We start from the raw sequence: 22650 nt of genomic DNA on the forward strand, positions 1-22650 counted from the left end.
GCGGCTTCCTATAAAGACTTTATAGTATGTATTACAACTGTACTGACTTATAAATATGGCATATATTGGTGTACTCGCATGTATATTGTACGTGTTTCATGTGTAAAGGGTTGAAAATTAGTCCTTAGACTCCTTTTCAACCCTTTGGGGACGTATTTGTATAAAAAAACGTAGACATAAAACCAAATGTTTGAATGATTGAAATGGTTGAGTGCAAATTCTGATCTAAATGCAATGTTAGTAAATGAGCCATTGCTTTATTGATTTATATATAGCTTGCACAATCTTTACACAGTGCTATACACACAAAGTCATACTTACCAAATGTCCCTAATTTCCATTGTTATTTACTAACATAGATGCAAACAGTGCAGTATAACATAGCAACCATCAGAAAGTTGCTTTTATTAGTCTTCCTCGGACTAGACTATTACTTCCTAAATTTTGTGGTGTTGTGAGACATCTGCCGACACAGATGCAACACAATTCATCTTTTCACGCACAAATTTTAAAGTATTGTAATGGATAAAGCCAGTGTAATTATGTATGTTTGAATTACACTCATTTGTTTCATTGACAATTAAGATATAGTCCATATATTATCTCTTTTGCATGTATTCAGAATATTTTGATAGTTTTTTCCTCTTATCTATAAATTCTTGTGATCATGTGACACATGCAGTCTGGCATTATGACACATAAATATGTCCTGACATAGTGCTTGGGAATCACTGCACTATGCCAATGAAAGCTAATTGCTTATTGATTGCTATGAGTTATTGAACTGTGCAAGTTTGTGCATAGCACTTTTATGAGTAAATAAACCATGCAGTCCATTAAACATTCTATTTTTTGTATTGTTTAAAAGGAAAAAAAAAATCGACCCAGTTTGAATTTAAACTGTATTTAATATATTGTTCAGGAACATTTGGTGCATTTTAAATAACCTCACTTCCTTATTTCATAGGATGAGAAGCCATTGTATTTTAACGACTTTTATATGCTCACAGGTAAGATTTTGTTCCTTAAGTATACATGTAAGTATACATATGGAACTCCCTTCCCCGTCTCACTCGACTCTCCCTTCGGTCTTTCAAACGCTACTCAAACTCAACTTTTTAAGATCGCCTATACTACCAACTCCTAACCATTCTATCCATCGCCTTCTCTTCCTCATCTGCCATCTTATTTTTCTCCCATTTGATCCTACTGTCTCTCACCACCCCTCTGTTTAGAATGTAAGGCCTCGCGGGCAGGGTCCTGTCTACCTATTGTCCCTCGTCTGTCTCCTGTCCCTCGTATGTTCTGTCACGTCTTTTGCTGCACTCTGTGTGAGTCCCCATAGTATTACTCATACTCATCTGGGCTACTGACATGTATTGCCTCATCTATTTGTTATTTGCTTCTGTATCCGGTGCTACGGAATCTGTGGCACCTTATAGTTAAATAAATAAATATTAATAATGTACTGGAATATTCAAAATGTTGTTAGGATTAGCTATTTTATGATGGTCAGTGGAATTATATTAGATTTAATTGTAGATCTATAAATTATTCCACACTAGCCTTTGCCTAGTGTGGAATATAATTGAGTTGTAACCCTGGTACCATATAATAGTATTGTAACTCTGGAGGACCTGTGGAAGCTATTAAACCTGACCATGGTCAGGTTTACTTCAACAATTCTCTGCTGCTTCCGGCATCTACTAGAGATGAGCAAAGTTACAGCAATATTTTATGTAAATCCAGCTATTTCGCAGAGGTGCGAATCCTTATTCTACAGAATCCCATTCTGTATTGTATTTGTAAATTTGCATTACACAGAATTTATAGCCTGATATGTCATTGGGCTAAGACTGCTACCACTTGTACCACAAGGGAATAGTTTGCAAGGATGCTGATGCTCACACTCCACCAATTCCCTGGTTTTTGCCCCCTTAATAAACAAGACGTCATTGACTGCCCCTTACAAAAAATGCTTTCACTGGTAGAAAAACATTTTAGAAGAAAGAAATTTAGAAATATCTGTGGTTTTTGAGGCAGTTGCTGCTGCTAAACACTCCACCAATACCCTGGGTTTTGCCCCATCTGATGGTAGGGACAACCAGAATTCTAAGCCCATCGGCATGAGGTGAAAACTCATATTCTGCCTTACTTCAACACAATCATCATCATCCTCCTCTTTATCTCCTTCAAGTACAACACATTCATTTTTGTAAAGACATTTATGTTTTTTCGGGGGGTCTGTTGATCACACTCCACCAATACCCTGGTTTTTGCCCCCTTAATAAAGAAGATGTCACTGACTGTCCATTACAAAAATTGCTTTCACTGATAGAGAAATACCTTGAATTTCAAGAGAAAGAAATTAAGAAATATATTTGGCTTTTGGTGGTACCAAACATCATGCTTTTTGCACACTCATTAAAGAAGATGTCACTGACTGCCCCTCCCAAAAATTGCTCTGACTGGTAGAAAAACACTTGGGGCCTGAGTCATTAAGGCAAAGGAGTAAATGTTCTCTGGGACAAACCATATTACAATACAAGGGTGCAAATTAATTTATTATTTTGCACATAAGTTAAATACTGGCTGTTTTTTCATCTAGCACACAAATACTTGCTACCTTGTTATAACACCGAAATTTAAAGCTGATCCAGGACATGTCCTACCCCAACTATAAATCTGTCCCCACATTTTAAATTTACCTCCCCCTCCAATACAACATGGTTTTGCCCAGGTGCAAATGTTACTCCTTTTTTATGCTTTGCTCGCCTTGATGACTCAGGCCCTTGGAATTTTAAATGATGAAATCTATGTTTTTTGGGGGAGGGTGCTGCTTACAGTCAAACAGCGCAGCACCGTATTTTTCTAAACTACTTCAGATGTCACACTCACTTTGCTTTTTAAAAGCAAGAAATCTATTTAGTATTTGTTTTTAGTGTGTGCTGCTCACAGTCATACAGCAACAGCACCCTGTTTTTATCCACTAAATACTAATTCAGATGTCTATACCAGAATATATATAATAGTATACTATAATATTATTAATAACAAGTAATAGCCACTACTGAGTCTAAACTCTCTCACAACCTATTGATCAGCACCACACAATTCTAGCAGATTGATCTCTCATAAATAAACTGCAGTAAAATGACAGCTGTCTTGCAATCTAGATGCCTATTTCACACTGTCTAACCGTATCTAAACTTCTATACGCGATTTTCAGAGCAGAGCACTGCAGCTACGTCCCTCAGTACATGCTAGCTCTTCTAAAATGGCAGATGAGAACCAGAATGATGGCCATAATACAAAAGATATTGATCCAATACTCACGAAATCCAACATTTTCCAGGAAATTACGATTTGCCTCGTTTTGAGATCTGAAATTGGCACGCCAAACCAAGGTGCCTCCCGGACCGCCTCTGATCCTCAAAACTCGGAAATGTCTCATCTCTAGATTTTACAGTAGGATAATTTATAGCAGCCAGCCAGTCCTACACTTCAGATTTACGGGAAAGACCTGGGGGTAAATGTATCAAGGTGCGATTTTAGGAGCGATTTGAAATCACCACAAATAGCTTGAGATCGCTGGCGTTTTGACCCACCAAGTCACCGTATGTATTAACTAGCAATTTATAGTCTTAAATCAGAAATCGCTGTCAATATCGACCGAGTTGAAGTGGTTTTACAAACTCTCAAATTGTTTAAATTTAAAATCGCGATTTTCAAACCAGTACTCATTTCTGATTGGTTGGAAGGTTTGAATGCAAAACTGTTGCGATTTTGACCTCATCAACGCTGTGAAAACCATTCTACTTCCTTATTTGAGTGGATTGGAGTTTAAGGAGTATAGAGAGAGTAGTGGAAAGAGCAGGAGAGTGTTATTGTTACTAAAGTGTTGTTGTAAGTGATATATATAGTGATATATATATATATATATATATATATATATTTGTATTTGATTTTTATGCCCTTGTTTACTCTGTGGGCCTGGGTCATTAAGGCACGCATACTGAGCACATCATGCAGTTTTTCTCAATGGCACATAAATCGGCTCTGCATACTCCCGGATTCAGCAAGGAATGGATCTCAAGATACGTGTGGTGTTGACTATGGGTGTAGGTTCACTCTGGTGTACTAGATCAGACCCTACAGGATGTGTACAATACGTATGTGGCATATGAAATCTCAAAAGAATGCACAAAAAAAATATATTAATCAAATAATGTTACCTGTCAATAATATAGTCATTTATGATTAGAAATGGAAATTGTATTGTAACAACATTTTTTTATATAATTGTTTTTTTGCATTGATAAAAATTAGGGTTTGGCTGTCCATAATGTCTACTGTACATAAAATAAATGTAACCCCCTCCAACCAGATTCACTCCAGTGCTACCAGCGTAGGTTAGTAGTAGCAAAATCCAGGGGGACAAAAAGCGGAGGATCCCCCCGATTTTGCTACAATCAGCTCTGGGCTTAGCCAGCCGGAGTTAGTGGCACCATAGCAGGGGAACCCGCAGCAGAGAGTCCCCCAGCCATGATGCCAACCAGCCTTAGGTTGGAATCCCTAAGGTGGGAGTCTGCAAAAAAAAATGCAGACCCCCCCTCCCTAGGCGTACTCAGCCCTGTGCTCTTCCCACACCCCTGGGCGGTGGGTGCGGGATAATACATTTTTAATGTTAGACACAATTTTGACTTGGTGCACCGCAAGCAACAGCATACCCATATCTACTAGAGCAACATGCCCTGCCACCCAGGGCTCACTGGGCTCTGTAATGCACCAAGTCAAAATGTAAATAAAAGACACGTCTAGTTGTCATCACACATATTTATTAAAAATAACAAACCATACATACAAACCTTCACAGTTGTTCTTTCTTTAGGATCCAATCTTGTAAGCTTTGCTTTTACTCCAATATGTTTTGCTATGAAAAGCCACCATAAAAAAACAGTGTCACATAAACTGCTTCCTATTGCAAGTAAAATTCACCGCAGAATGAGAATCTAACAGCTGCAAGGTATATTTATTAGCTACTGTATAAATAGACTTTGCGTCTGTTAGTATTTCATTCTGTGGCAGGTAATCTTCCATAGAAGATCAATCTTTAGCGTCATGCTTTTTAAGGATTTATTTTTTTTGCCAAATAATCCTGAAAGAAGAAAAGAAGATTATTTTCAACTACATTTGGAATATTTTTGGGGGTTTATGGACAACTATTGGACCTTGGAATGTGTTTTTTAGGACACCTACAGATCCTGTGGAATATTATGCGTTTTTTATGGTTGGTTTCAGGCATTATTGGATTAAAAGCTTACAAAATTGGATCATTTATAGATGAAGACATCATATGGTAAGTATATAGAGATTTATTAATTTTAATAAATAAATATATATGGTTTTAAAGAGGTGTCCGGTTTATTTTTGGGGTTTATTATTTTTATTAAACTAATATGGTTTAAAAGAGGGTTGTGTGGTTTATTAAAATTTTACTTTGCGAGACTACATGGCTTAGCGGGCCCTGGGTGTCCGGGCTTGCTGGTACTTGAAATGTCTCACAGATCAGAATAGCTATCATTTAAATTATTATTAAAATGTTATGCGTTTCATACAGTGTATAGCCTCACCAATAAGATCTAATGAAGATATTAAAAAATCTTTATTTACCACTAAGAGATTAACTGGTATTGTCAGACACGACAGTTCTCATATCATCACCTTCCTGCAGATCAGCACTTTCCCTGCAAAATGTATTTAGTATTGAATCTTAGGCAAGGAATAATCACACAACTTCTTTGAGTCTTCATTACTCTTCTTCTCTAGTCCTCTCATGTTTCCAAGATTTTCCCATTGCAATTTTTCCCACCCAAAATATTTAACATACAATGTTTATTTTCCCATAATTAGCACTTCTGATGCGCCCAGACTGAAAGCATAAGTAAGAATAGAATACTATACCTATTTACTTTATTCCGTACCCAAAAGGAAGTATGGGATCATGTATTTTACATCCTAGCAGACTTCAAGTCACATGGAAACAACAAAATGTTAGTGTGCGCCAAGAGGGAGAGGAAAAAATAAAAAGTTGATAGGATGGCAGATCTTGTTAGTATCATATATTTATTAAAACATTAAAATCAAATTGCATATGTTACAAAACAACTTCATCAAAACATGATATATCATACATTTCTAAATTTTCAATATGATATGTCTCTTTATAGATTGTATAAAGTGGCTGGCCAGTTCTTTGAAAAAGTTAGTTCATATGCTAATGAAACGTTAGATTAATATAGTTTTTCATGTACCTGGAAAAAATTCTGGAGGAACTAAGGACATTGGACTGTTTACCTTTTACATGGTTCTCAATAAGCTATCATTATCCCTCAGCTTGGACTAACATATAGTATCCTAAGTACATAAAGAGAAATCCTAGAAGAGATTGTTTTTGAAATATCCCATATTGTGAATATTGAGAAGAATATGATATATAGTGTCTTTATCCTAACAATAAGACACTGGAAAAAATCTCTCATGAGAGAATACATCTTCACTGTTCAGAAGACTACATCTAGTGGGTGAGATTGCTCCTTTATACAATACTCCAGTTTGTTCAAGAGCAGATAATAGTTTTTTATTTACAACACATGTGTTTTATTAGGTTTTTAATTGTTATTTTTTAAGTGTACTGGCCAGGCACTTTATACAATCTATAAAGAGACATATCATATTGAACATTTAGAAACCCTACCATTTTGTTGTTTCTATATACATACCAATTTGGCGTTCTCGAATAGGTGTCGCGACAGGAGTGAGATATATAGAACTTATCTTTTGTATATAATATGGAAGTCCTACATGTTTAGGGCGCAAATGGTCTGTTTTGTTGTTTGAATTTTTCAAGTCACATGGGTTTTCTGAATTTTAGTTTCAACATTAGGAGAGTCCTACTTTATTTACATATTGGTTATATACATATACAGTGGCCACTTTATTAGGTGCACCTGCTCGTTAATGCAAATATTTAATCTGCCAATCATATGGCAGCATCTTAATGTATAAAAGCATACAGGCAAGAGATTCAGTTTTTGTTCAGACTAAACACCAGAATGGGAAGAAATGTGATTTTAAGTCACTTTTACCGTGGAATGACTGATGGTGCACCACGGCGGCTTAGTGGTTAGCACTTCTGCCTCACAGCACTGGGGTCATGAGTTTGTCATATGTATGGAGTTTGTATATTCTCCCGGTGTTTGCGTGGGTTTCCTACGGGTGCTCCATTTTCTCCCACACTCCAAAAACATACTGGTCTGTGTGTGTGTAAGTTAGGGGATTTAGATTGTAAGTTCCAATGGGGCAGGGAAGGATGTGAGACTGTACAACGCTGCGGAATTAGTGGCGCTATATAAATAAATAGATGATGATGATGCCAGACTTGGTGGCTTGAGTATCTTAAAAACTGCTGATCTCCTGGGATTTTCAAGCACAACAGTCACTAGAGTTTACAGAGATTTGTGCACAAAACAAAAAACACCTTGTGTCCAGCATTTCTGTGGATGATAACACCTTGTTAATGAGAGGTTCTACAAGCACCAGCATGCCCAGACTGCTAATGGCAACTCAAGCTGGCTGGGACTTGTAGTTCCACAAAGTAAAATAGTGTTTTATACTTTTTCTTTATTTTTTACGCACTTTATTACCCTACACCCACCGCCCCATATGTATCGACTTCCTAGGGACTTCAGTCTTGTGCTGAACAGCTTGGGGTCGTTTGTCATTATGGCAGGGGGACCCCTACTGCATGTCTTCCAGCTAGCGTACCTAGTGCTGGTTTTCGTGAAATCGGGGGAACCCCACACTTTTTTTCATCCCGATTTTGCGGCAACCAGTACTAGGCTGGCAGCACAAGAGTTAAAATGCTTGGGGGGTGGGATACACGCTTTTTAAAAAAATATTATTTATTTAAATACATATATATATATATATACTTCCATCGCACGTATAGAAAATGGACCCACAGGCTAATCCTGCCTATCCAAAGCAGCGTGTTGATTCTGGTGATTTTGTTTAGGCTAAAATGGTGGGGATTTTGCTAATTTCAGCTTCAAACATATGGCGAATGAAGATTTGTAGCGAATTGTAGAATGGCAATTTTGGAATACTCACTTTACAGGTGATTTACCAATTGCGAGTTCAAACTCACCCGAGAATATCGCTGAAAATGTCAAATCGCACCTTGATACATTTACCTCCAGTGTGGTTTTCTATAATTTATTTGTTTGACCTTCATTACTAATTACTGTGCTTAGGTATCTATAGATGTTTATGCTTATCTATATGCTTTTTGCGATTATTGTCTCTAATCTACAGTGCACACTACTATTTTTCACTCGTAATACCTGTCTTTTCATTTGCAACCCAACTTTTTGTTGATAGGTCAATATTTTGTAATGTGCTGATGGCTTGTTCATATTCTGGGTAATGCTCGATGGCAGATGTAGAACCACCAATGAGTATCTATGTCTAAATTAGTGGTTTCTATTTTTATTTTATTTTTTCTAGTAATTTTGGTAATGATTAAAGTGACTTGTGCTATATTTGGCCATGATTAAAAAGACTGATTATTGATTGTCTACAAAGGAATTTGACATATTATTAAGACAGCTAGAGGTGAAAGACTTTGATATTTCCAGAAATGTAGTGATTTCTGCCACTTAACAGTTATACTCTATATGTAATATAATGAATATCAGTGTTAGGAAATCTACTAGATTACTAGACTACTATTTGTAATATTTTATTTCTTCAACAGTTACTACCAGTGACTTAACATGGGAACTAATCCCACAGACTGGTCACATACCAACGCCTAGAGAGGGGCATGACATTTTGTAAGTATTAAGTATGGTGAGTGTAAGGGTTGAAAATACATTTCTTTATTCTTACCAGGTACACATTAATTACAAGGAATATATATATATATATATATATATATATATATATATATATATATATATATATATATATATATTAGTTACCAATATGATTAGTTTGCTGAGGTTACCAAAACACTCTATGGGCTAGAAGTATGTGCTCTTTTTTAACATTTTTAGTGATATGTATTTTTATTTTCATCAATGAATGTCTAACAGATCAGTATTTCATTTATTATTAAAACGTTATGCATTTCATACAGTGTATAACCTCACAAATCATCTAATGAAGATCTTAAAAAATCTTTATTTACCACTAAGATATTAACTGGTATTGTCAAGCTCAACAGTACTCATATCATCACCTTCCTGCAGATCAGCAATTTCCCTTCAAAATGTGTTTAGTATTGAATCTTAGACGAGGAATAATCACACAACTTCTTTGAGTCTTCATTACTCTATGTTAGAGATCGCGGCGGTCGCAGGCACCGCAGCGACTCTCCTGGGTTCTCTGGTGACGTCCCGGCCGTTGCTACGGCAACCGGGCCATCACTTCCGGTTTCTGTGTCCGGGCTGCCTGGGCAACAACCGGGACGCTTTGGTGTTCCTGACGCCGCACCCGGCCAGCTGTCAAACAGCCGGGCGCGTGCGCACAGGATTAGGTAGGGCCAGCCCTGCAAGGCTGTGTAGGATCAGCTAATCAAGGCTGATTAGAGATTAGTTTACTGCTGGCACTCTGCCTATTCCATTGGCTGCAGGCTCTGCATATTTATCATACTGCAGCTGAGGACACATTCTGGACTGTGTCCTGATTGGCCATCTGTACTATTTAAGGCAGTGAGGACTGAGCCTCACTGCCGGTTATAGCGTCCTGTTTCAGTACTGCTGCCTGCTACTTTGTTCCTGTGTTTGGTGTTTAACCTGAGATTGATTACCCATGTATGACCCTTGCCTGTTACTGGACTCTGAACCTGTGCTTCTGACCCTGATCTATTGCCTGAACCCGGATTCTGAACCTTTGCTAGTGACCCTGATCTTACGCCTGTACCTGGATTCTGAACCTGTGCCTGTGACCTTGACTTTTCTGCCTATACCTGACATAGCCTCTGGTGCCCTGCCCAGTCCGTTGACATCTGGCCTGTCGCTACTCCGTGTGCAACCACCTATACCTGTGCGTCACCGTGTAAGCATAAACTCATACTACTCTGAGCGTAAGACCTGGGGGCATCTGAGTACCTGTGAGCACAACCAGTCTCTACGGGAAAGGCTGCTGCTAAAGGTGAAGACCTCTTCTACCTGTTTTATGAGTTTATGCCGCACTGGTGGCCATAACACTCTTATTCTCTAGTCCTCTCATGTTTCCCAGATTTCCCAGGACACTGCAGTTTTTCCCACCCAAAATATTTAACACACAATGCTTATTTTCCCATAATTCACACTTCTGATGCGACCAGACTGAAAACATAAGTAGGAATAGATTATTATAATTATTTACTTTATTTGATACCTAAAAGGAAGTATGGGATCATGTATTTTACATCCTGAGCAGACTTCAAGTCACATGGGATGTCTGGATTTTTGTTTAAATATTAGGAGAGTCCCACTTTAGTTATACATTGGCTATATACATATACACTCAGAGGCCACTTTATTAGGTACACCTGTACACCTGCTCGTTAATGCAAATATTTAATCTGCCAATCACGTGGCAGCATTTCAATGCATTAAAGCATACAGACATGGGCAAGAGAGTCAATTTTTGTTCAGAACTTCAGTCCACACACCAGAATGGGGAGAAATGTGATTTAAGTGACTTTGACCGTGGAATGATTGTTGGTGCCAGACGTGGTGGTTTAAGTATCTCAGAAACTGCTGATCTCCCTTGATTTTCATGCACAACAATCGCTAGAGTTTACAGAGACTGGTGCACAAAACAAAAAACATCTACTGACCAACAGTTCAATTGGCGATCACACCTTATTAATGAGAGGTAGAGGAGAGTGGCCAGACTGGTTCAAGCTGACAGGAAGGTGACAGTAACTCAAATTACCATGCTTTACATCAGTGGTATGCAGAAGAGCATCTCTGAGAGCACAGGCTTATCAAAAACTGGACAGTTAAAGATTGGAAAAAAATTGCTTGATCGGACGAATCTCGATTTCTGCTGAGACAGACTGAGGATGTAAGTTATGAATTTGGTGTAAAGAATATGAACCCATCGATCCATCCTACCCTTTGTTGACGGTGCAAACTGGTTGTTTTGGTGTAATGTTGTAGTGAATATCTTCTTGGCACATATTAGGTCTCTTAATACCAAACAAGCATCATTTAAATGCCACAATCTACCGATCTATTTTTGTTGACCTTGTGCATGACTTAGTCACAGTCTACCCATCTTTGAACTGCTTTTTCCAGCAGAATAACACACCACGTCGCAAAGCACACGTCATGTCAAGCTGTTTCCACAAATATGACAATGAGTTCACTGTAGTCCAATGGCATCCGCAATCATCAGAACTCAATCTAATAGAGCATCTTTGGGATGTGGTGCATGATAAATCTACAGCAACTGTGTGATGCTATCATGTCAACTTAGACCAAACCTGTAAAGAATGTTTCCAGCAGCTTGTTAAATCCATGCCACAAAGAATTAATTATTTTCTGTGGACAAAGGGGGACCTTCCTAGTACTAGAAATGTGTACTTAATAAAGTGACCACTTATTGTATATTTTTCATATAGCTATAGAATACCTGTTTTTTCAGTCTGCAGCATAATATTATATTATATCTATGTGATATGTACTATGACAAAAACACAGTTAAAGTGTTTCAGGGCAGTTATATTTTGTCCCAGGTTTCTGACTTTCATATTTTAGAAACCCCAGGGAGATTGTTTTGTGTGGGAAGGAGCTTCCCAAAAGAGTGTGTTAAGTTTTAGGAAAACTGGTAAGGGCCCCTGGGGTGTAAATGGAGGGAGATGGGTGGGCTCCATTTACAAGACCCAGTTTGGGTCTTCTATTCTGCCAGTCTGACAGCAGATTGATTAAGGGTTGCATCTGTAAGGTGTGTTTTAAAAGGATGTCAGTTTGGTCAGTCTGGGTCTCTGCTCTGCCTGAGGAAAGGGACTGCAGGGTCTCTATAGGAGATAGCCTGATATCTATTGTGAGTTATCCTTATATGCTGGAAATTCTTATGTTTTGCTTAGTTTGATAGTCAGGAACAACTTGTGTTTAGTTAGTGCCGAACAGGCAAGGTGTTTATTTAAAGTGTTCTTTCTTTTTTTCTGCCTAATAAAACTGTCTGAGGCTAGTTGTATCAAAACATTGGACTTGAATGACCTTTCTGCAGCTGAACACTAACATCTACACCAGAAGATGGCACCTGTTCCAATAACCCAGTTACAGTACTTAAAATATATTGTGAAATGTTTTCCTATAAGTTTTTAAAATATAATTGTATGTAACCAATGTTTAACCATGTAGAACTGTTTATGCTTTATGTTTGTAATGGCCTGTGATAAATATGACTCTTACACAATAGAAGGAGCATCAAAAATGTCCATCAAATTCAATGAACTCATCCTTACAATAGAAATATTTCCAGTAAATAGCTGAGACATGAGTATGTAGGTTATGAATTTGGCGTAAACAATATGAACTCATGGATCCATCCTGGATAAAGTAAAATAAAGGTTAAATAGGTATCTTCCTGTTAATTTATCACTGACAGTGTGCAATGATTATATATTATATAAATAATAACAGAGTGATATCAGCAGCAGCAGCTATTTATATAGCGCTACTAATTCCGCAGCGCTGTACAGAGAACAGACATCAGTCCCTGTCCCATTGGAGCTTAAAGTCTAAATTCCCTAACACAGAAAGAGAAACTGGGGTCAATTTGAAGGCAGCCAATTAACCTACCAGTATATTTTTTGAAATGTGGGAGGAAACCACAACACCCGGCACACCCACGCAAACACAGGGAGATCATACAAACTCCACACAGATAAGGCCATGGTCGGGAATCAAACTCACGACCTCAGTGCTGTGAGGCAGAAGTGCTAACCACTAAGCCACCGTGATATATTCCTTTGTGAGCTCTTTCTACCACTCAATATTTGAGAGAATTATCTAAGGACCAGTAACTAATGGAAAAGTAGGGCCTGATTCATCAAGGCACGCATAATGAGAGCAATGTGTATTAGCTTCAGAACGCACTTAATTCAACAAGGAGCTGATCTGAAGATACGTGCACTGATGAATTCGGGTGTAGGTCTGCTCTGCTTTACTACACAGGACATTGCAGTATACGTCCAATACCTATATGGAATATAAATTTGCAAAAGACCATACAGAAAAAAGAAATATTCAATTAATGTCACCTGTTAATAATATAGACATTAATAATAAATCTGTTATTAAAAAAGATTGTTTTCATTTTTTCCCATGAAATACTTTTATTAGCATGTTTTTACTGTCTACTGAATATAAAATCCATTTTTACAGATTGCAAACACATGTTACAGCATGCATATGAGAATGTCATGACTAGTAATAAGGACTTAGACTAGCCCTGTAGCTGGAGCAAGAGATACGACTGAAAAGCAAGTACCTAGGAGCAGGGCTGCCAAGAGGAAGTCAGGGCCCGGGTACAACAAATTCATGGGGCCCCCCCTCATAGTCGAGTAAGCCCCAAAAAATTTTTGCGCCGCCGCCAGGCTTTTGGTGTGTAGTAATACATTCAGGGGCGTGTCAATGCGCCGTTGGGGCATAGCTAGCCTAACGGGGGTGCAAAATTTTTCGGAGGTGTGGTCATGCATTTGGGGGCGTGGCAAATGCGCCGTTGGGGCGTGGCTAGCATCAAAATCACTAGACTCTCAATTCGCAGGAGCGTCACATATGTTCAAGCACTCCTGACTTTCAGGACATCTACCACCACAGTGTAGTATACAAAGAATGCAGTGTGTACACAAACAGTTCAGTCTTGGCCTACACCTTACATTGGGCACAACATTCACCAAAAATTGCCATTGTCCCTACTAGAATCACAACATTTCACACACTGTGCTGCTCTCTCCACCTGTGGCTGCTGGTTTCTTTAGTTGTGGCTTGTCCGGATCCAGAAATGTTGAAGGACCTATTTTGAAAAAAAAAATGGCTACATTTAGAAAATTACAGCCAGCCCCGGCGTTAAATCAATAGCACTCACGATTAATAATTAGGCCTTCCTCCAGCCCCAACATTAAAATAATACTATTCACATTTAATAAATAAACCTATTTCCCTTCCTGCAAACAGCCCCAGCCTATTTCTTGCAACCATCACTGCCATTAAATAATTCATAGTCACATTTAATAAATAGACCTCATTCTCCCTAAACTCACCCCAACATTCAATAGCCCCCAAACCTTTTTTTCCTCCTCTGTTCCTCTCTCCCACTTTTTTTCCTCCACTGTTCCTCTTTCCCACTTTTTTTCCTCCTCTGTTCCTCTCTCCCACTTTTTTTTCCTCCTCTGTTCCTCTTTCCCACTTTTTTCCTCCTCTGTTCCTCTTTCCCACTTTTTTTTCTCCTCTGTTCCTCTCTCTCACTTTTTTTCCTCCTCTGTTCCTCTCTCCCACTTTTTTTTCCTCCTCTGTTCCTCTTTCCCACTTTTTTTGCTCCTCTGTTCCTCTTTCCCACTTTTTTTCTCCTCTGTTCCTCTTTCCCACTTTTTTTCCTCTTCTGTTCCTCTTTCCCACTTTTTTTTCTCCTCTGTTCCTCTCTCCCACTTTTTTTTCTCCTCTGTTCCTCTCTCCCACTTTTTTTCCTCCACTGTTCTTCTCTCCCACTTTTTTTTCTCCTCTGTTCCTCTCTCCCACTTTTTTTTCCTACTCTGTTCCTCTTTCCCACTTTTTTTCCTCCTCTGTTCCTCTTTCCCACTTTTTTTTCCTCTTCTGTTCCTCTTTCCCACTTTTTATTTCCTCCACTGTTCCTCTTTCCCACTTTTTTTTTTATTCCCCTGTGGCTCTCTGCTTTTTTTCCTCCTGTTTCTCTCTCCCCTTTCTTTATAGCACTATCCCTCTCTGATTTCCTCCCCTAGCCTCTCCGTTTCTTTACTTACCTTTTGTCAACTTCTTTCCTTTCTTTTCTTCTCTTCTGTCCCCTCTTCTGTCTTCTTTCTTCATGCTGGCTGCGGCGCTCCTCACTGACTGACTGGCGTCACGCCCGTGACGTCACGCCCGGCAGTCAGTGTGAATGGAGAAGAGGAGAGGAGGGACACGGCGCCGCGCGATCACGTGAGTATCATTTTTTTTTGTTTTTTTTTTTATTCCAGCTCCCCCCACCAACGAATAAATCCCCCCCCCCCCTCGTGGGGGAAAAAAAAAAAAAAATCGCAAGAAATAAAATTAAAAAAATAAAATAAAATAATTTTGATTAGCGAAGAGGGACCGACCCGAGCCCCCTGGCATGGCCGGGCCCGGGTAAAATGTACCCCCCCCCCCTCTCGGCGGCACTGCCTAGGAGATGCCCATAGCTTTAATTGGACCCTGTGGCATGCGTTCACGATTGGCACGCCTTTACTGTACTTTGACTATGGAAAAAGCCCCTTCCCCATCCCGTTCCCTCCCTGAAATTGTAGTCTGTAAAGTGTCCTTTGTATTTGCAGAGGAATTGAATGTGGCTGCATTCTGTGGAATATGGTCCAGTGCGCAGAGTAATTTTGCGGATGATATGCACAAAATTGTTGTTTATTCCACTTGATGAATCAGGCTCGTAGTATCTATTTTTCATTCCTCCCTATTACATGTCACATGTTAATTGTTTGTTTTGGATCATGTTTTTAAAACACTTAGGTGTACAGTAGATTGTTATTGCATATGTATATATATACTTTTGAACTATTAATATCATATGTTGCATATTTTTTTCACTCTTTCACAGTGTTGTAAACAGAAAAATATATTTATTTGGAGGTCGTTCTGCTAAAAGTACAGGTGAATGTCTACCAGGAATATACTCATTTGACTTAGGTAAGGAACAATAAATGATTTAGGTATTGTGTGGTATATGTCACATGCAGCTTTATAAATGGAGAAGACACGCCTCAGTTATTCCATCTTAGAGCGCTTAACCATCTATTTATTACAGTTTGTTCAACATTAATAGATGTGTATAGGCCTGATTCATTAAGAAACTTAGGCAAGAATTTGAGTACGTTTTCTTACTTAAGTTTTCTGGACAAAACCATGTTGCAATGCAAGGGGTGTAAATTAGTTTAATATTTTGCACATAAGTCAAATACTGGCTGATTTTCCATGTAGCACACAAATATCAACTTTAAATTTCAGTGTACAAATAAGCTATCAAGTATTTTTGTGCTACATGAAAAAACAGACAGTGGGCCTGATTCATTAAGGATCTTAACTTCAGAAACTTCTTATTTCAGTCTCCTGGACAAAACCATGTTACAATGCAAGGGGTGCAAATTAGTATTCTGTTTTGCACATAAGTTAAATACGGACTGTTTTTTCATGTAGCACACAAATACTTGATAGCTTATTTGTACACTGAAATTTAGAGTTGTTATGTGTGTGCTACATGAAAAAACAGTCAGTATTTAACTTATGTGCAAAACAGAATACTAATTTGCACCCCTTGCATTGTAACATGGTTTTGTCCAGGAGACTGAAATAAGAAGTTTCTTGAGTTATGATCCTTAATGAGTCAGGCCCAGTATTTATTTAACTTATGTGCAAAATAATAAACTAATTTACACCCCTTGCATTGCAACATGGTTTTGTTCAGAAAACTTTAGTAAGAAATCTTACTCAAATTCTTGCCTAAGTTCCTTAATGAATCAGGCCCTGTATCTTTATAGTGGGCATATAATGATTAAACACAAATGCAGTCATGATGGGGCAGTCATGATTATTAGAGCCAAAGGTGGATTATATTATTATTTTAAAAATCTGTAGTGATTGGTATTGTACAATTGGGTTGGTATAAAGCAAATGTTTACCAATGTTCAAATAAACCTGGTACTTATAGATCAGTACGTTTAACATCTACAACAGGGAAGATATTTGAGGGATTGTTAAGAGAACATATTGAAGAATATGTTTTAGAAAATAATATCCACAGTAGTCAACATGGTTTTAGGAGAAGCCAATCTTGTTTAATCTATTTTTATGAGGGTTTGAATAGATAGTTGCATAGTGGGCTGAATATCCCAATATCCAATTACAGTATAATCAGACTGTGTATATTGTATATTTAGACTATGCATAAGAATTTGACACTGTGCTTCAAAGGTACATACTGTATACGTTATAAGGGGCATTCCCCACAACGCAAATGCCATTTTAGGATTTCATGCCACTTTTTTGTACCTATTCATTTAAAACAAGACTCACAAATGGTCGTGAAGAGCATTTTAACAGAGGCAGTTCCAAAAAATGGAATATGTATGACACTGCTGGTTATGTGTGAGGTGGGAACTTAGGCAATGGTCCGTGTGTTTTGCAGTTCATAAATTACCTTTAATGTTTCTGCAGATGACAGAGTTTAATCAAGTTCATACAAGATATGTTATCCTTACGGTACATAAATTGGCATATCAGGCAGCAACATTACATATGACATTGAATGTGTGTAATACAAGGTTATACGGCCATTTCTATTGCACATTCATGTTTCTACACACATTACTTACATTATCTAGTATACCTTACATATAACTGTGTCCTGGGCATTGACAATATCAATTTTTGTTAGCATAATTTATGAATTCTATATTTCAGTTGCGTTAACATGGGAGAAATTAAAAACAAATGGAGCAGCTCCTCAAACCCTGAGTCACAGTGTTGCTGCTGTCGGTGAAAATGTTTTTGTTTTTGGTGGCACTTACCATGGAAGAGCTGTAGATGATCTGCACATGTTCAACACAGGTATTTCACTTTTAACCTCACATGCACTATAAGTTTGTGTGCGTGTGGTACTTGACCTGTGTTGTGGAGTTTATCACTGACAAGATAGATGGGGCAGCACAGTGGCCTAGTGGTTAGCACTTCTGCCTCACAGCACTGGGGTCATGAGTTCGATTCCCGACCATGGCCTTATCTGTGTGGAGTTTGTATGTTCTCTCTGTGTTTGCATGGGTTTCCTCCGGGTGCTCCGGTTTCCTCCCACACTCCAAAAACATACTAGTAGGTTAATTGGCTGCTATCAAAATTGACCCTAGTTTTTTCCTCTCTGTCTGTCTGTCTCCCAGTCTGTGTGTGTCTCTATCAGGGAATTGAGACTGTAAGCTCCAATGTGGCAGGGACTGATGTGAATGAGTTCACTGTAAAGCGCTGCGGAATAAGTGGTGCTATATAAATAAATGATGATGATGATGATGTATTTAAGTATTACCCTTGTTCCTCAAATTAAAATAAACGAATAACCCTTCTCTCAGGTTAATATGCATAAAAATGAAGGGGCGCCCAATGGTAAAGTGTGAATTGAAATTACTCAACATTTAGGTCAGCAGCCTTGTACCAGACAATAATAAAGTAGGAATTTATCAAATAAAATTACTGGTTCAGTGCAGATCTTAGTTGTGGTAGCAGAACGATTGTAATGATTCCCCCAAAAAGCTATAATTTAGAAAAACAATGCTGATGGATACACTTATGGAAAGAACTGTTCCTTCTTCTGCACACTAGAGATCATCATCATCACCATTTATTTATATAGCGCCACTGATTCCACAGCGCTATACAGAGAACTCATTCACATCAGTCCCTGCCCCATTGGAGCTTACAGTCTAAATTCCCTAATGTACACACACAGACAGAGAGAGAGAGAGAGAGAGAGAGAGAGATCTCTAGTCTCTCGACTAGGGTCAATTTTCATAGCAGCCAATTAACCTACCAGTATGTTTTTGGAGTGTAGGAGGAAACCGGAGCACCTCGGAGGAAACCCACACAAACACAGGGAGAACAAACAAACTCCACACAAATAAGGCCATGGTCGATAATTTAACTCATGACCCCAGCGCTGTGAGGCAGAAGTGCTAACCACTTAGCCACCGATACAGAAAAAAGAAAACATTTAGAGATATATGCCTTTAAAAAGGATACCTAAACTGAGGTCTGAAGCCAAAGAAAATTGCAATCACTATATCAAAAAGAACAATTGAATAATTAATCATACTTCTTGTTGTAGTTTCTACTTTAATCATATAGTAACATGATCTTAATAGCATGGATATTATTTATGCTCATAGTAAACTTTTTTTTTTTCAAACTGTTAATAGAATAATTTTAATACTTGGATTTATATTCTAAATAACTAGTATTACCATTTGAGTCTTTTTGTTACCTCTGCCATACATTTTGTCTTTGATGTCCTTTAGTATCTGAAACGTGGGTTCCAGTGAAAACATCTGGCTCCTTGCCTGATGCAAGGTAAGAATGTACATTATTTCACAGATCTGCAATTATAATTCTTACAGTAGTGTAAATAGTTGTCAAAACAGTAATTATGTTATACTCAGGTTGGGCCATGCATTTGCTGCTGTTGGACAACAGATATACATGTTCGGAGGCTGCTCAGCAGATGAAGTTTACTATAGTGATATGTATATGCTGGACACAGGTAAAACATTTCACCCTCAAAGATATAAAATGTACCCATCTTTGTAGTTTTCTTTTGTACTTTTTAATGGGTATAAAACTAGCATTATGTTTTATCTATTTTGAATACATTAAGACTGAGTGAAAAATAGCTTAGAAGATCGAAAACAAAATAAAACATTGGACAGTTTATGTCTGTGAAAATGTGCAGTAAACCACATCAGAAAATTAATAAATAGCTCTGAATTGTATAATGTATGTTAGGCTAGTGATTTCTGCACATTTGTTCTTTGTTAGTAAATTGCCCACATTATACCTCATTTGCAAAGCACAAAACAACTAAGGTGCAGTGCTAAATCCCCTGTGATATCAAGCACCTCAGTTTGCGCTGATGTGCCTACAGAGCTGGATTAAGTCACTTAATGGTCACATGGTTCTGAATATGCTACACAATTAGGCCCCTTGATAATCTAAATGAATAATGTTGCCCACTTGATGATCGTAATTAATTATAGTGCCCCCTTGATGATCATTATTAATAATAATGCCCACTTGAAGATCACAATTAAAAATAGTGCCTCTTGATTATCTAAATTAATAATAGTGCCCCTTTGATGATTGTTATTAATAATACTGCCCCTTAATGTTATTAATAATAGTGCTTATTTGATGATTGTGATTAGTAATAGTGGATTCTTAATGATTAAGTAATAGCAGTGCACCTTTAATGCTTGTAATTATTAAAAGTGGCTCATGAATGAGTGTAATTAATATTAGTGCCCCTTGATGATCTTGATTAATTATAGAGCCAACTTGATAATTGTAATTAAAAATAGTAGTGGCACTATATAAATAAATAAATAAATAAATGATGATGATGATAGTGACCCCTTGATGATATACTTACCTTAGATCTTCTCTCTTATTTCTACTCTCTTCATTACACATTGTATACAGATGCAGAGAGATGTTCTCTGCTCCCTTAAGCATTGCAGTGGTGATGTAATAACGATGCAGTGCTCATGTAAGACAAGAGCATCTGTATACAGTCACGTCCAGGAACAGGTGCCGCCGGGGCTGTTAAGGCAGCAGAAAATTGCCCAGACAGGTGCTGCTGCCCGGTCCAAAGGGGCCCTAAGAGACTGGGGCCCATTGAGACAGGAGGGTACATGTCCCCCCCCCCTCCCCCCACATTAATCTGTTTCTATGTGCCTCTACTTTAGCCAAAAAGTATTGGTTTGAGGAGCAAGATGAAGCTTCTTTTTTAGCATGGCCCTTTGGTGCACATAGTTTTGCAGAGCTTTGCAAAATGGTAATTTATCGTTGCAGAGTGAGAATATAAAAATGAGACAAATGGGTTAAGAGAGTGCATGCAAAGAGGTGAAGAGAGTGAAGATTGATGGGTGAATAGAGTGTATATTTAGGGGTGTTTCTTGCTTTGTGGTAGGGCATATAGCCATTTTCACTCCCCAAAAACACTTTGCACCAGCGATTGGGTCTCATCCTGTACTTTTAGTGGATGCATTTTGCACACATATAAATGTGGCATATGTTGTAAAGACAGTCCTGATATGCCACTTACTCTCATGATTAATTTAATCTATAAATTGGGCAGTTCTTCAGGAACAATGAAATGAAAGGGCAATGAAAGGATTTAAAGCAGTAAGAATAATACTTATCTTTCAAATGATGTGCCCCCTTAGTAATAATTGTCTCATGACAATAACACCCTACCCTACAAAAAAACATAAAATCTAGAGTTGAGGGTTCAGATCTCCCACCTCCCACAAATCTGGTTTCAATAAACTCAGGAGTACCCTCATTTGCTGCAGTAGGTTGTCTAGTTTTGAAAATGGTATGACCTATCTTTTATTCCTACTTATTTTATGCATTTCATTCAAGACAGTGCAAACTAGCAAAAAAAAAATTGAAATGCAGATTTTATTTTGCAAACTTATGTGTAGATTGCTGCATTTTGCTGTTTTGAAAATGTTTATTGAAGTCAAGGCAAGAACCACAAAGTATATTTTGTGGTGTTTAGAAAATATACACATATTTGCTTTTAGTTCACTTTCTTCTTTCATTTAAACAAAAAAACTATTTTTGCCATTTTGGCAGGAGGTATAAGCACACAAATGGTATTTTCTGGCAAGTCAAACTCTTCTGAATCATCTAGATGCATTGATGTATAACCAAAATATTTAGCAGTCCAGTGTGTTTTTCGAAATGAGATCCATTCAATCCTATAGGGCCACTCTCATCAGCTTCTCTTTTGCCTGCTGCAGAAGACAGAACCTTTACTCTATTCTATTCATCAAATCAATTTTATTGCGTGCAGGTCAAACTATGAAAAAGGCACAACTGGTGAATATAGAAACAGTCACTAGAACAGATCAAAATAAAATGGGTTGAATATGATCTGTTAACGGTGAACCTGTTGACAGTCAGAATGTTGACAGATTCTTCATTATGTCTACATGATTAAAATGTCGACATTGTGACTGTTGACAGATTGTAAAGTCAACAGTCCCATTGTCAACATCAAAAAAGGCAATGCTATTGCCACCGACCAAACCCACGGACAAAATAAAGCCGTCCGACTTGCAGGCACAATGCATCCGTTAGACCCGCAGGCACAATACACCCACTGGATCCACAGGCACAATACACCCGCCTACACAATAAAGTAAATAATACAGTAATAAAATGTAACACAACAGAACACAATGTAAACATAAAATGGTTGCCGCCCCTTACCCAAACAGCTTAACCAACCATAGCAAAATTGGGGTACCAAAAAGCTTGGTGTCCCTTTGATTTTACTATCGTCAGCTCTAGTCTTTGACATCCGGGCCTGATGGTACTATAGCAGGGTAACCTGCAGCGTGGGGATCCCCCTGGCCATAATGGCAATCAACTCCAGGCTGCTAAGCACATGGCTAGGTTCTCTGGTGAGACGGGATCTGCTAAAAAAAAGTGGACCCCCCAGGGGAACCCAGCCATGTGCTGAGAGCACTAGGGCTCTTCTCACACCCCTGGACTGTGTGTGGTTAACAAAGAATATTTTATAGTAAAAACACAATTTTGGCCCTTGGGCACTACAGGTCCC

The 22650-nt window shown here is 38.2% G+C and overlaps 1 protein-coding gene across 4 annotated transcripts in view; it reads left to right on the plus strand.

Moving 5' to 3' along the window:
• The window catches only part of LOC142156541 (uncharacterized), a 122725-nt gene that overhangs the window by 48574 nt on the left and 51501 nt on the right, over window positions 1–22650 (plus strand). For all 4 annotated transcript variants that reach the window (XM_075211123.1, XM_075211124.1, XM_075211122.1 and 1 more), the window contains 6 exons: window positions 968–1010; window positions 8819–8897; window positions 15865–15953; window positions 17724–17870; window positions 19322–19373; window positions 19463–19563. In XM_075211123.1, coding sequence (XP_075067224.1) covers window positions 968–1010; window positions 8819–8897; window positions 15865–15953; window positions 17724–17870; window positions 19322–19373; window positions 19463–19563 — 511 coding nt within the window. The remainder of the gene's footprint in view (window positions 1–967; window positions 1011–8818; window positions 8898–15864; window positions 15954–17723; window positions 17871–19321; window positions 19374–19462; window positions 19564–22650) is intronic.

The sequence above is a fragment of the Mixophyes fleayi genome, chromosome 1, assembly GCF_038048845.1.
Source record: "Mixophyes fleayi isolate aMixFle1 chromosome 1, aMixFle1.hap1, whole genome shotgun sequence".
Taxonomy (NCBI): Eukaryota; Metazoa; Chordata; class Amphibia; order Anura; family Limnodynastidae; genus Mixophyes; species Mixophyes fleayi.